Source organism: Ailuropoda melanoleuca, chromosome X (genome assembly GCF_002007445.2).
Source record: "Ailuropoda melanoleuca isolate Jingjing chromosome X, ASM200744v2, whole genome shotgun sequence".
Taxonomy (NCBI): Eukaryota; Metazoa; Chordata; class Mammalia; order Carnivora; family Ursidae; genus Ailuropoda; species Ailuropoda melanoleuca.
The window spans coordinates 41,690,059-41,704,998 of record NC_048238.1 but is presented as its reverse complement, the minus strand read 5'-3'; the positions used below and the strand labels follow the sequence as shown (position 1 = coordinate 41,704,998).

The 14,940-nt window shown below is 54.7% G+C and overlaps 1 protein-coding gene across 6 annotated transcripts in view; it reads left to right on the top strand.

The window, feature by feature from the left end:
• Positions 1-14,940, top strand: part of FOXP3 (forkhead box P3) — a 19,826-nt gene extending 4,886 nt beyond the window's left edge. The window contains exons 1-13 of one of the 6 annotated variants that reach the window (XM_019798070.2): positions 25-71; positions 217-681; positions 8,441-8,678; positions 9,206-9,310; positions 9,402-9,540; positions 9,944-10,031; positions 10,101-10,205; positions 11,107-11,194; positions 11,393-11,473; positions 12,164-12,299; positions 13,024-13,100; positions 14,336-14,437; positions 14,642-14,940. In XM_019798070.2, coding sequence (XP_019653629.1) covers positions 662-681; positions 8,441-8,678; positions 9,206-9,310; positions 9,402-9,540; positions 9,944-10,031; positions 10,101-10,205; positions 11,107-11,194; positions 11,393-11,473; positions 12,164-12,299; positions 13,024-13,100; positions 14,336-14,437; positions 14,642-14,791 — 1,329 coding nt within the window. In that variant the 5' untranslated portion in view covers positions 25-71; positions 217-661 and the 3' untranslated portion in view covers positions 14,792-14,940. The other 5 variants (XM_019798069.2, XM_002917744.4, XM_011223076.3 and 2 more) reach the window with 5 other exon arrangements.

Sequence of the window (14,940 nt, the reverse complement as noted above, 5' to 3'; positions counted from 1 at the left end):
CTTTTTTTTTTTTTTTTTTCTTATCTTCACAAAGCCAGACCATCAGGCTCCCTCTGGGCTTTTCCAGAAAGGTGAGTCAGAGTTAAGGAAAGAGGCTCTCCTTTTTTTTCAGGGCTTGGGAAGTTGGGGAGGGGGGTGAAGGGGTGAAGAGGTGGGTCTTGGCCACTAGGTTTGTACCATGTGAATAAAAAGTGTTTTCCAATTTCTCTTCCCCAGTCCTGAAGCCAGTCTTGCAGAGGGCTTGGAGTAGACGTTGGATGACAGAACCCTGAGCCATGCAAGGTGCTGAGGAGCCGGGGGCTGGGAGCCGCAGCCATGACCTATCAGGAGGAGCCCCTGGGGCCCCGTCTCCCCTGTCGACCACTGGTTAAAGGGGGTTACTGCTCAAGTAAGGAAATGCAGCCGCCAATTCTTGGACAACCATAAAACCTCACAAGCTTCAAACCCCCAGAGGAATCTCCAAATCTCAGAACTTCCCTGTCACTGCATCCTAGAATTTAAGACCCAAGACTGTTGGGCCCAAGGAAACCTAGGGGTTTTTAAGTCCGCCCGGCACCAAAGAAGGCAGAGCGCCCACTTGCCAGCTCGGTCGTCTTGGGCAAGTCACTCGACTACTTCGCGCCTCTGTTTTCCCCATCTTTATAACGGCCATGATGACAAGATGGACCGCGAAGGGCTGTGGTGAGGATTGAATGTGATCATTTGGGAGACTCGTCCAGCATGGTGTCTGGCACGCGGAAAATTGGAGATAAATGTCAGCTATGCGGATGATGGCGGATATCTGACCTCCAAAAACCTTGAAAACTGGGATTTTTCAAAGTAGAAAATTGCAGAGGCTGAGGGTCTCAGAAGCATCAGGTCATGGTGTCCCTGACTAGGAGAGGGTTGGGGTCCCAAGGGATCTCTGGGCTTCATGAGGACGGATGCACTAACACCGGGGGCCTCATCAGGACCTTCCCAGTAGGGTACCCTCCAGGTTCGAGCTCTCAGGCCCTACAATGTGATGAGACGAAACTTTTCTCCTTCTCCTCAGTGATGCTAAGTGGATTCCGGGAGCCAGTGATTCTCAGACTGTTAGATTCTGTGAATTGTGGCAGATAGAGAGGGACTGCCTGCATTTTCTTCTGTGAAATAACTTCCATCCCCCGTCTGTGGGGAGATGGGCTGCAGAGCTCCCCATCCCTGGGCAGTAAGAGCAGTGTTGTCCATATCAATTCTATCTAAGGGGAAACTGAGGCATGGAGCTCGGCAAAGCCTCTGGAAACCCAACCCTATTTAGTTTCTTTCCCTGGTGTTTTCCATCCCATCATGTTCACAGAGAGGTAGCTTTGCCTGCTTGGGACACCTCCGTGATTTATTTGAGTTTTTTTCCCTTGTTTTTTTTTTTTTCTAACCCTACATACTTTTGTGTAAAAAACTGTGGTTTCTCATGAGCTCTGTTATCTCATTGATACCTCTCACCTCTGTGGCGAGGGGAAGAAATCATATTTTCAGATGACTCGTAAAGGGCAAAGAAAAAACCCAAAATTTCAAAATTTCCGTTTAAGTCTCATAATCAAGAAGAGGAGAAACAGAGCGAGCGAGAGAGAGAGAGTGCGCAAGAGAGAGAAAAAACTATGAGAACCCCCCCCACCCCGTGATTATCAGCACACACACTCATCGAAAAAAAAATTTGGATTATTAGAAGAGAGAGAGAGAGGTCTGTGGCTTCCACACCGTGGTTTTTCTTCTCGGTATAAAAGCAAAGTTGTTTTTGATATGTGACAGTTTCCCACCAGCCAGGCTGATCCTTTTCTGTCGGTCCACTTCACCAAGGTGAGTGTCCCCGCTCTCCCCCATCAGATGCGGGTCTAGTGGAGGCCATGGCAGTGAGGCAGGCTCTGCGGGGGTGGGGGGGTCAGGGACCCACCGGTACCATCAAGACACACACAGCTCCTGTGGCTCCAGTCAGGTAAGATTTTTTTTTACAATAATAATAGTAATAATAAATGCTGGCAGACTGATTGGGAAAGTGCTTAATCAATGCGTGGGCAGAGACAACGATAAATGAATTGATCGCTATGTAAATGGGCAGGATTTTTTTTTTAATAGGCCAACTGCCAGTCTTTACAAATATCAGAGCTTTGAACAACTTGAAACTGGCCAGGTGTAACTGGAAATTTCAACTACACCCCTCCCTCCTTGTCTCTTGTCTCTTGATAGCTGCTGTCCCTCTCCATCTGCTTGCCCTGTCTCCCTCTTTCCATGTCACTCTGTCCCCTGCCCCGTCTGTTTCCCAGGCACTCAGATTCCCCACTGCCCTTTCTCTGGCTCTGCCCAGCTTGCCTGTCTCTGTCTCCTCCATCTTCACGACGTTCCATCTATCTCCTTTCCTCCGTCTTTCTCCCACTGTCTCTCCTGCTCTCTTGTCTAGCCTTCCACCTTCCCACCCAGCATGCAGCACACAGATTTGTACAGCTTTGGTGCCTAATAATAGTGGACTGAGTAACATTGAAGAGGACATCTGCATTTTACCAGAGTGAGCATCAGTTCTGTTTGCCCTGATCGAAGGACGACAGCGAGCTGTTGGGTCAGGCTGAGCACTTAATTGAACTTGGGCTTGCACAGCACGAGAGGACCTCCTGGGGGGCACTTTGGGCCACTGTCAGTCGGGGTTTAGCTGTATGGTCCTACCCCGGGACCATGTGTGAGTGAGTGTGTGTGTATGTGTGTGTGTCCAAAGTCCGTGTCCAGGAACCGGGCAGGCTATTCAGGGCTGAGAGAGCTCATCTCTTCAGGCTTAGCAAGTGTTCACTATTAGCTGTTATTTTTTTTTAACCAAATTAGAACCACTCTCTCTATTGGTTTTGTTCCTGCTTTATTCAATTAACAGGAACGTTTTTGTAGATCACTAAAAATTGTTTCAACCTATGATCTTTCATGACTGTCAAGATTGTCCTCACACTGGTATGAACTATGTTGGTTTGACCAAGTGCCGATTCCTGGGCATTCGGGTTGTTTCTAGTTTTTCTCCCCATAATCATCCCTGATTAGTTCCTTGGATAACTGAAAATGGAGTTGCTGGGACAAGGGTTGTGTGCATTTTTAAAGTTTCGGACCCTCTCTGCAAATCGTTCTTCTGAAAGTTTGTCCTGTTATACCCTTCTTGTACTCAAGTTAACCCTGGGTGGCTATGATCATTTTTAAATCCTTTCTCAGCATAACGGGTAAGAAAAAATATTACATTGTTGACATTTGCATTCTTTGATTACTTATACTATTTATTGATCATTTGTACTTTTTCTTAGGTTGTCTGGTCAAGACTAAGGATACTTAGTTCCAATAGGATATTCATCATTTTTTTCTTATTGATTTGTCACAGCTTTTTATTTAGAAAGGATATTAACCTTCCAATAGCCATACATGTATAGCAGATATTTTCCCCCAATTCATCACTCACTTTTTCTATATGTTTATGGAGTTTTGTGATGCTATGATGTTTTTATATAGTCAAATGGGTTACTCTTTTCTTCTGTGGTTACTGTCTCTGGTTTTGTGCTTAGAAAGTCCTTTCCCACTTGAAAATGAGATAAATGTTCACCTGTGTTGGCTTCTAGTGTCTTTTATGGCTTCATTTTTTCCATTTGCTGTGGAGGTTAAGAGTGTGGGTACTGGAGCCAGACTGTCTGGGACAAACCCAGCCTCACCCCAAGCCATCTGTGTGATTTTTTAGCCAGGCATTTAACTTGTCTGTACCTTCATTTCCTCATATGTACTGTGATGATTATAGTAGCACCTACCTCAAAGAGTTGTTGTGAGGATTAAATGTATTAACCATGTTAAGTGCTTAGCATAGGACCTGGCATACAAGAAACTATTACATGTTCTTGTTTATTTCCTTAAGAGAGCTGGAATGTGTTTCAGGGTACATTTCAAACAGGGCAGAGAGGAATTGGTGGGAAAATGGACTGATTATTCATTCACTAACTTTATTTTTCCCTTAATGTTCCCAGAAGCATTTGTCAAATAGTATATCGTCCACCATCTCCCGGGTTGAAATGCCACATTCATCATGAACTTGCTTCCCTCTAGATGTTGGTCTGTGATTGAGCTCTCTGTTTTGTTCTGTTCCTCAGTGTCTGAGCCATACCACTTTGCTGACTGTTGATTTGCAGTACGATACATTCCCTGACCACAGCCCCCCCCCCAGCATCTTGCCCCTCATTTTTCCTTGTTATTCGATGGAGCCTAAGTTCCTCCAGCCAGAGACCAACAACTGTTCTTATTTGGGGCATCCATCTCTCTCTCTATCTCTCTCTCTCTCTGTCTCTATTTAGGGCATCTCTCCCTCTCCCTCTCTCCATCCCCCTATGCTGTTCTCTTATTCTTTTAGCTTCTCTCATTCTCTGTCTCTCTCCTTGTGTATACTTCTAGGACTTTCTGCCCCTTTGAGTTCCTCTCCCCTCCTTTCTCTGTCACTTTGTTTCTCTCTCTCTCTCTCTCTCTCTCTCTCTCTCCCTCAGCATCTCTCACTCTCTGTGTATCTCTGTCCCATCTCTCTGTATCTCTTGTTCTCTGGGTCTTTGTGTTCCCCTATGTCTACCTGTCTGTCTCTCTCTCTGTTTCTGTCTCTTTGTCTCTGTGTATCCCTGTCTCTCAGCCAGTCCCCTGGATGGAGGGGCAGTCGTCAACTCGACACCCTGCAGACACGTAACAGGTCACGCAGACACAAAATGGAAGGGCCCTGGCCCTCATCTCCTCCATGCCTCTCTCTGCCCAGTGTACACAGGAGCAAACTGAAGCCTAGAAATGGGCAGGAGGGCCTCTCCTGAGGCCTCACAGGGATGGAGTGGCAAAGTTGAGACCCAAGCTCAGACCATGAGACTCTTGGCAGAACCCTGGTTCTGTCTCTCTCCCCCACTGCAGGCCTCAGTTTACTTCTCAGCACCCATGAGGGCAGGAGGGGGACCTGAGCTTACCCCTGGCTGCTGCCATCCCCCCTTCTGCCTTCTTACAACTTGGACCCTTACTCAGGCAGGAGGCTCTGTGGCCACACAGGCCAGTGTGGGGCCCAACCTCACAAGAGTGGTCTGGGTGGGGTACCAGGGTCCCATGGGTCTGAAGGCCTTGTGGCCACAGGGTAGTGATACTGGAAGGACATAAGTCGGTCAGTCTGTCTGTGGGTCTGGCTGTGGATAGAGCTCAACCATGTCCCCACACCTGGCACTGGTCCCTGGGAACTCCTATCCTGGGGCCCCTCCAAAGAGCCTGGCAGTGGGCTCTCTACTGGCCAAGGCTCTTCCTGTTCCCCGCCATGAGGCCCTAGCCAAAGGCATGCTGGCCTCTACCTCCCCTTCTTTCCCTCCCCATCGCTTGTGGACTGGCTGTGAGTATGGGAACATTGTCCCAGAATGAACAGGGAGACTGAGGCCCTGTAGGTGTTCGTTTACCATCACCGACAGTTTGTTAAGCATTTCGTGTGCATTAACTTTGGATGAGGGGTACTATCACTGTCCCACTTTACATATGAGCCCGAGGAGAGTTATAGCTAGTTAGTGGCAGAGCCCAGGCCCAGGCTGAGGGGAGTGGAGGAGATGATTCCGCCCCTCCTGCTGTCACAGACCGTAGGAGGGAAGCTAAGAGGGGGCTTGCTACAATTCTAAGCCCGGTAGGCCAGAGGCCGTATGAGGTAGTGAGCTGCCTGTCCAAACACCATTGACATTAGCCTTCACATTCTGTGAAGTTGGACCCATGGACCCCACAGAGTGGGTTTGAGATTCTGGGAGCCTTTGAACCTAAGAAATGGTGTTCTATGATTCTGAGGTTCTGACAGTACCATTTGGGACCCCATGGTCCCAGCAGCTGTAGTATCTGCACAGTACTCCCCAAGCATCAAACCTTTGGCCTCTCCATGGCCCAAGTCTACAGGGCCCAGGACTTGTCATGGTGGCCAGATGGACGTCACTCACCACATCCGCAAGCACCCACATCACCCCCACCTGGGCCAAGACGGCTGCAGGATGGGCCAGCCAGTTCTCGGAACGAAACCCGTGGGGTGGGGTATCTGCCCCCTTCTCTTCCTCCTTGGTGCCGATGAAGCCCCGCGCATCCGGCCGCCATGACGTCAATGGCGGAAAATCTGGGGATGTGACAACAGGGCCCAGATGCAGACCCCGATATGAAAACACACTCTGTGTCCCAGAAACATCCTCCATGCAGCTTCTGAGAAACAGTCAGAAAGGGACGCCCCGACAGACAGTGCAGGAAGCTGGCTGCCCAGCCCGGCCCTCCAGGTTCCCCACCACCAGACAGACCATATCTATGTCCCCTTTCTGAGAATGTACCTGTGCTTCCCTGAGGCTGGACATTTCAGATGTGTTTGAGGAAGGGATTTCTTATAAGCCCCAGCCAAGTGTCCAGGCAGCTTCAGAAGTGACCATGGGCCAGCCACGTGGGCCAGGCCAGAGTGGGGGAGACCATCCACTCACTGAGCAAAATCGGTATTCGTTTACTCAGGCTTCTGTAACAAATTACCACAAGCTGGGGGGGGGGGGCTTAAACAACAGAAATTTATTGTCTCACGGTTCTGGAGGCCAGAGATCCAAGATCAAGGTGTCGGCAGGGCTGGTTGCTTCTGAGGCGACAAGGGAGAATCTGTCCGTGCCTCCCTCCTAGCTACTGGTGGATTGCTGGCAGTCTTTGGCATGCCTTGACTTCTAGAAGCCTCACCCCGACCTCCGCCTTCATTCGTTTGCTCACTCTTCATGGTCACTGAGTTCTGAGCCTCCATAGATCCAGGCTCTTGACTCTCACACAGTAATGTTCTACGTTCCCCGAGAGACTAAGCGTTTAATACCTGGATTCTCACCCCCACCTCCCTCCGGACCAGAGCTCTGACAATCCCTGTGCACTGACAGCAAAGAAAGGAAGGTGCAACTGCTCCCCTAAACCCTCCCTGTGCCAGCTTGGGCTGCTATCGGCAGCTGTGTGCCCAACCCAGTGCTGTGGGGTGGGGTGAGGTGGGGTGGGGTGCAGAGTCTCACACACACACACACACACACACACACACACACACACACACACACACTTTCTGGAGAAAGTTACGGAGCTCTCAAGTTGCCATGGGACTGTGGAACGCTGCACCTGGGTGTTCCCTTCAGTTCCAGCTCTGGCTTCCTCTTAGACTGGGATTCTGAAAAACTGAAGCCATGCCGGTCGCAGTGTTCGCTTCTGGGGCTCAGCAAAGGAGCCTGGAGACATTACGGAGGACCTTCTGGATAGGGCTCGGATGGGGGGTATGGAGGAAGAGCAGACATTCCAGGCAGGGCCCAGAGCATGAGCACAGGCTCGAAAAGCGGAGTTGGGGTAAACCCCAGCGGAGGCTGAGTCAAGATGCCCCCACAGGCCCTGGCTCAAGAGAGCCCGTCTCTCCTCTCCGGCACTAGCCACGTCAGCTTCATGCAGGGCAAGCACCCAGCGATGATCAGAGCCTGCCCCTGCCCGAGCTCCAGACTCCCATACTCCGCTGCCCACTCAGTATTTCCACTCGCGTGTCTAACTCCAGACTCTTCGTGTCCAGCCACACCTGGATCGTCACCCCCAACCTTGCTCCCCCCAGCTCAGGTGATGTCCACTCTGTCCTTCCTGCCTGCTCAGGCAAATACCGGGCCAGAGATCACCTTGACCCTCCCCCTCTCGCCACCCCCCACCACATCCAAGCCGCCAGCAAATTCTCCTGACTCCACCTTCAAAACACATTCAGAATCCACTGACTTCTCACCATCTCCACCGCCACCACCCTAGTCTGTGCCACCATTGTCACTTGCCTGGACTGTCACAGGAACCTCCTTGCCAGTACCCCGGCTTTCGCCTTCCTAGAGTCTGTCCCTCTCACCGCAGCCAAAGGGATCTTGAGCCCATGCCCCCCTCCGCTCTTGTATATGCCAGGTCTCTGGGATAAAACAATGCCCCGAGGAGAGTCAGAGACCAGTCCCAGCAGGATCAGCGAAGGTCGTGTGGCCTGTGCAGAGCACAGGGAGGACCAGGGGGCTGAGGCGTGGAGACAAGCCCCAAGCAGCTTGGGGAAAAGAAGCTGAGACCTGCCCTTGGCTGAGGCCCCACAAACGACCCCAATCCCCCACCTCCCGTGTGGAGGACACATCACCACCAGGGCTCTGCCAGCACGCACGGGCAGGCTGAGTGCTGGCCCCGGGCACGTCTGCACATGGGATGCGTGCGGAGACACACGCACACCTGTGTTCCTGACATTGATGTATGCGTGGGTGTGTGCCACACGTACGCATGATCAGAGCTGGGGTCCAGCTGTGGAGCCCTTGGGGACAGGCCCCAACCGATGGCTGCTCTGCCCGGGGATGGGGGGGTGTCCACATGGTTCAGGTGGTTGAGCCGTTCACGCCCCCGCTGGGGACACGTGTAACTCCTTCCCTCTATGTCCCCACAGCCTGCCCTTGGACAAGGACCCAATGCCCAATCCCAGGCCAGCCAAGCCCTCGGCCGCTTCCTTGGCACTTGGCCCATCCCCGGGAGCCTCGCCCAGCTGGAGGGCTGCACCCAAGGCTTCAGACCTGCTTGGGGCCAAGGGCCCGGGGGCAAACTTCCAGAGCCGGGACCTCCGAGGCGGAGCCCATGCCTCCTCCTCCTCCTCCTCTTTGAACCCCATGCCACCATCGCAGCTGCAGGTGAGGCCCAGGGCCCAGGATGGGGCAGGCAGGGTGGGGTACCTGGGCCTACAGGTGCCGACCTTTACTGTGGCACTGGGCGGGGGGCCCAGCTGGGGCACAGGAAGTGGTTTTCTGGGTCCCAGGCAAGTCTGTGACTTACGCAGATGTCGCAGGGCCAAGAAAGTCCCCGGTTAGCACGTCTCAGAGATTCGAGGCTCTCTCTGACCTCCCAATCCCGGTCTCAGGAGAGGAGATCCTATCGTGGTTCCACAGGAGTGGCCATGTGTCTCCATCCCCATGTGACAGAGGAGAGGGCTGGTGCCCAAAGAGGTGAGGTGACAGGGTTGAGGCCAGCTCTGCCAATTATTAGCTGTTTGATCTTGAAAAAGTCATTCGTTCTCCCTGAGCCTCAGTTTCCACATATGTAAAATGGGATGGTCAGAGCACCTACCGTGTGGGGCTGTGGTGAGGAGTATATGAACAAGACATGTATAACAGTGAGAATCAGGATGGCATCTGACCCGCCTGCCTTCTCCCCCCCCCAGCTGCCCACAGTGCCCCTAGTCATGGTGGCACCCTCTGGGGCACGGCTGGGCCCCTCGCCCCACTTGCAGGCACTCCTCCAGGACAGGCCGCACTTCATGCACCAGGTACGGACCCGAAATGGGCAGGGCGGCGGGAGCAGGTGGGAGAACTGGGGCGGGGGGAGCAGGCTGAACCACAGCCCCCATGTGCCCCCAGCTGTCAATGGTGGATACCCACGCTCGGACCCCCGTGCTGCAGGTACGCCCACTGGACAGCCCAGCTATGATCAGCCTGCCGCCACCCACTGCTGCCACCAGCGTCTTCTCCCTCAAGGCCCGGCCCGGACTGCCACCTGGTAACACCCCGCCCCACAGCTCTACAGCACCCCGAGCCCCCCAGCTCTTGAATGTGAGCGCGTAGGCTGCTGAATGGCGGCCCTCAGGAGGTCAGAGACATCGGGTCTTATCATCTTGGAAACTCCAGCCTCCAAAAAATGTCAGGCTCAGAACCTTAAAGATGCAGAATGGCAAAAATCACAGAACCGCAGGTCTTTGCAGTCAAAATGTCAGCGCTTGCAGACGGCAGTCTCTGAGCTGCTCCCCCAGAAGCCCTGGATGTTAGGGCCAACTGAGCCCCTTGGGAGTCAGGGCCTGCGAGGCGAGGCTCAGGAGGGTGAGAAGCTCAAAATGAGAGTCTCTGTGGGCTGAGCTTGAGGGCCCATCCCACAGTCCCCAGAGGTACCCTGTCCCCACCCGCAGGGATCAACGTGGCCAGCCTGGAGTGGGTGTCCAGGGAGCCCGCGCTGCTCTGCACCTTCCCAAGCCCCAGCACACCCAGGAAAGACAGGTCAGTAGACAGGTCTGGGAAGGACCCTTGCCCCCCCATTCCCTCCCCTTACACCCTCTGTCCCCCTAGCACCCTTTCGACCGTGCCCCAGGGCTCCTACTCGCTGCTGGCAAATGGGGTCTGCAAGTGGCCCGGATGTGAGAAGGTCTTCGAGGAGCCAGAGGATTTCCTCAAGTGAGTGACCCAGGCCCATTCCAGTCCAGGACAGTCCCCAGTGTGTGGGGAAAGGCCTGGGGTACAGGTCTCAGCTCAGGCCTCATCTCAATAGATAGTGATGAGGCAAAAGGCAAAGGCTAAGACCGTAGCTTCAAATCCTGGTCCTATCACTGGCTGTGCGACCTTGGGCAAGTTACTTAGCTTCTCTGGGCCTTGGTTTCCTCATCTGTGTAATGGGGCATCATAATAGAGGTGTATACTATTACCTACCTCCATTTTACAGATACAGAAACTGAGGCCATAAAAAGTTAAGTGTCTTGATCAAGATCCCCCAGTTCCTAAGTGGCAGAGCGGGGATTTGAATCCAGACATCCAGGCTCCAGAATCCCCACTCCTAACGGCTTTGCCCTGCTACCTGTCCCCTCCTGCCAACACGCCAGCCTGATTTTATTGTTCCCCACAGTCCCAGATTCTCACAGTGGCTCTTGCTGCCTCCTCTCAGCCCCCCCCTCTCTCTCACACACACACACACACACACACACACCCCTTCTCCAATGATACCCAACTATGAGTGGCAACTCTGCACCCTGTCCTCTTCATGACCATGGCTTCACACAAGTTGTCCCCTCTACCTGGAGCACCCCTCCTGCCCTCACCCACCTCTCAGCTCACCAGCCTTCCAACATCGATTCCAGCACCCTGGCCAGTCTCCAGTGGCAAGCTCAGGCATGGCACCAGGAGATGCCAAGTAGCGTGTGTTGAAGGACCAGTAAGAGGGAGACTGAGGTAGAGAGAGGGGAGGGAGGCTGAGGCTCTGGGGAGAGACCTCCCAAAGGGTCTGGCCCTCCTCACTCGGGAGTGTTGAGTCAGGAGGCCAGGCCCACCATGGTCACCCACGTGGAATCTTCCCCCTACCCAGGCACTGCCAGGCGGACCATCTCCTAGACGAGAAGGGCAGGGCACAGTGTCTCCTCCAGAGGGAGGTGGTGCAGTCTCTGGAACAGCAGGTGACGTAGGAGAGGGGTGGTTGGGGGATGGTGGGCGAGCCTTTCGTCCCCCCTGTGCCAGGAGCCAAGTTCACCCAGGATGGGGGCTGGCATAAAGGAAGGGAGGGGGTAGGGCCCTCCCAGGGAGCACCACAGCCTGAGCAAGGATGTGGCAGAGAAAGGCCAAGTTGAGGTCTCACTTTGTGCCCATCCTCACAGCTAGTGCTGGAGAAGGAGAAGCTGGGCGCTATGCAGGCCCACCTGGCTGGGAAGATGGCCCTGACCAAAGCTCCATCCACGGTAAGCCACCCCAGGCCCACAGGCGGCGGGAGGGGGCGGAGGGGACTTATCCTCGCACCCAGGCACTCTGGGCCCCTGTCCCCAGCTCCAAACATGCCCAGACCTGGAAACCTGTCCCTTCCGGTTACAAACCCTCTGACCCCAAGATCCCAAAACAGCATGATCTAGGGTTTTCAAAGCAACAGAAAATGGCCAAACATTTACTGGACACAGACCCTGTACCGCTGGCTATACAACATGCAGGGGCCAGTGCAAAATAAAAACCCGGGCTCAGATCTCAAGATGATCCCCACAGAGCAGTAAACAAAGGGCGGGACCGTTCCTGAGCACTTCCCTGGGGTTAATTTATCGAATCCTTTCGTGTTATCGAATCCTCTCGTGAGGCCGCTGTGAGATAAGTATTACTATAACCCCTAGGGTCACATTTGGGTAGGAGCCCAATTCAGCCCCAGCTCATGGGCCCAGCATCACGCCTCTCCACGCGCGCGTGCGCGCGCGCACACACACACACACACACACACACACACACACTAATAAATTATAGCTCAATGCTGCTTAGTGCGATTCCACATCAGACTGGAATTGAGAAGAGAGCTCCCTTGCTTTAAAAGAAAAAAAACAAAACACTTATTTAAAATTGAAGTGGAAAGTTTAAGCTTCTGAATCACCAGGCTTTCCCTCCTCCCGCAGGCGTCATCCGACAAGGGCTCCTGCTGCACGCCTGTCGCCACTGGCCCAGCCTGGCCCAGCCCCCAAGAGGCCCCCGACGGCCTGTTTGCTGTGAGGAGGCATCTCTGGGGCAGCCATGGAAACAGCACGTTCCCAGGTAAGGATGGTTCCATGCCCCTACGTGGTGCTCCCCCCACCCCAGTCCCTCATCCCCCGACTGGCACGGGGTGGAGGCAGCCAGTACCAACCCTCCCCAGCACTGCCACCCGGCCTTTGGGAAAACACAGCTGCTTGCAAAAGCTGCCTTTCAGCGTTTCCAAGGCCTGTGAGTCCCCCCCCCCCGCCGCACCCCCCATTGTGGTTTTTCCTGTCCAGCCCCATCTCCCCTGGGGCCTGGGGCTCACTCTTTCTGGGTGTCAGCTACTCCATTTCCTCGGTGGGTCATCAGAAGGGAGGGAACTAGCTAAGCACCTCCCAGGGACTCTCCCTTCCCCCTCAAGGAAAAGCGGGGTGATTCTCCCAAGCTCAGGGATCCCCAGCTGCCCGCAAGGCCTGGGCTGTGGGCTTAAGAGGGATCAGGGCCCTTGAGTGTCATCCTTTCTCTGCCACTTGGCCACTCACATCCCTTTGGTGTGAAAGTTACTAATTTCTTTTAAACTTTGGGGACGACAAAGCCCATTTTGATGGGAGTGGTGCAAACAGTAAATGGTACAATCGATACTCAGTGCTCAGCACAGTAACTGTGAGGGTGAAAACTGGCGTTGTCAGGGAGGGATTTCAGGGAGGGATTTCGGCTGGGTCGCCTCTCCTTGTAGCGTGGGGGATGGGAGAGGGAGCGAGAAGCTCCAGGATGGGACCTGATCCTCCCCCACCCCCCACAGAGTTCTTCCACAACATGGACTACTTCAAGTTCCACAACATGCGGCCCCCCTTCACCTACGCCACCCTCATCCGCTGGGTAAGCAGGCAGTGCGGGCCGAGAAGGAAGAGAAACGGGGGGTGGGCACCTGCCGCCCACATTCCCAGCCTCCTTCTGAGCACCCCCAGGACAGGCTCCTTCCTGAACAAACCCAGGCCTCCGATAGGATCCCCCCCCATGCCGGCTTCACCCCAGACCTGCCCCCCAACCCAAACCGAAACCACGATCCAGGCCAGTGCGAGCCAAATTCTGGCCTTCGACCCACCCCTTGCCTGATGCCCACCTCGACCCCATACTTAGCCCCCTCCCAGGCCTGTAAAATAGCCCCCAAATGAACCTGATCTTTGCCCCTTGCCCTAAACCCACCACAGATATCATCCTAACTCCTTCCCCAGCCCTCACATACCCCAATATGCCAACACGTCCCTCGGCCGGACCCTGCTTCTAATCCCTTCCTTGTGGCACCTACCTGACCCCTGGCCTCACCCCATCCCAACCCCTTCATTTGAATCTCCCTAACACCTGCCCAGAACTTTCATCAGAGCCTGCCCAGACCTTCACCCTAGGCCCACACCTAACCCGTACACACCACCACGCATTCCCCTCCCTAGCCCCATCCTGACCCAGAACCTCACTGCAGCCATAATTTCTGCCCCGTTACTTAACCCCGCTCCTAAATCCAAACAAATCCAATTCCCTGACCTTTAGCCTCACTCCACACCTAACACAAGCCCTGACCCTTCACCACCACAACCAACCTCATTCTTGACCCTCAATCTCACCTCATGCCTAACACAGAAAATAGCTATATCGCTAGGTCCGCCTCTGATTCCCGACCCTAATGCCATCCCATCCCTCAGCCCTCCACTCACCCCAGTCCATCCCCAGCCAGACCCTTAGCCAACCCCTTCCTTGATGACCTTTAATGCTGCCTGGCCCTTCCCCCTCCCACATCCTATACTTGACCCTACTCCTGGCCTTCGACCTTCCCAAAGCCTGAAACCTTGCCCCTGTGGAGAAGGCCAGCTCCAACTCCATCCCAACCTTTAACCGAGTCCCCGCCCTACCCTGAACCAGACCTTACTGCAGCCTCAGCCCCAACCCTCCACCTCGCCTCATCCTGGCCTGACCCTCACCCCACACCGTCTCCCTCCCTCCCTTGCCCTGCCCCCTCCCCAGTTCCACCCATGTCAGACACCCAGGGTGGGCTACTGCCACTCTTAGCCCAACTTTGGGGAAGGGGCTCCCTGACCCCCGGATCCCCTAACCTCCAGGCCATCCTGGAGGCTCCCGAGAAGCAGCGGACACTCAACGAGATCTACCACTGGTTCACACGCATGTTCGCCTTCTTCAGAAACCACCCCGCCACCTGGAAGGTGAGCCCCTCCGGAGGCACCAGCGGCTGGGAGGGCCTCCCATGCCCCAGCGGCCCGGGCCAAGCTCAGGAGTGGGGGGGCGTGGGGCTTGTAGGCATGTCGGGAAGGGGCGGGAGGCCAGTTTGGGGTGGGTACTGTTGACCTCAGAGGCTGATTGCGTACCCTGGCCCCCTGCCCCCGGCCCGGCGGGCCTGCCTTCCACAGAACGCCATCCGCCACAACCTGAGCCTGCACAAGTGCTTCGTGCGGGTGGAGAGCGAGAAAGGGGCCGTGTGGACCGTGGATGAATTCGAGTTCCGCAAGAAGAGGAGTCAGAGGCCCAGCAGGAGTGCCAACCCCACACCCGGCCCCTAACCTCAAAACCACGGAAAGGAGGAAGGAAGGACAGGAGTCGAAATGGGGGGGTGGAAGTGGCCGGGGGCAGGAGTGACGGGCCCTGTACTTGCCCACAGGGACCAGGCAGTGAGATGTGCACAGTCTCGCCTGCCAGGGACCCTGCTCCT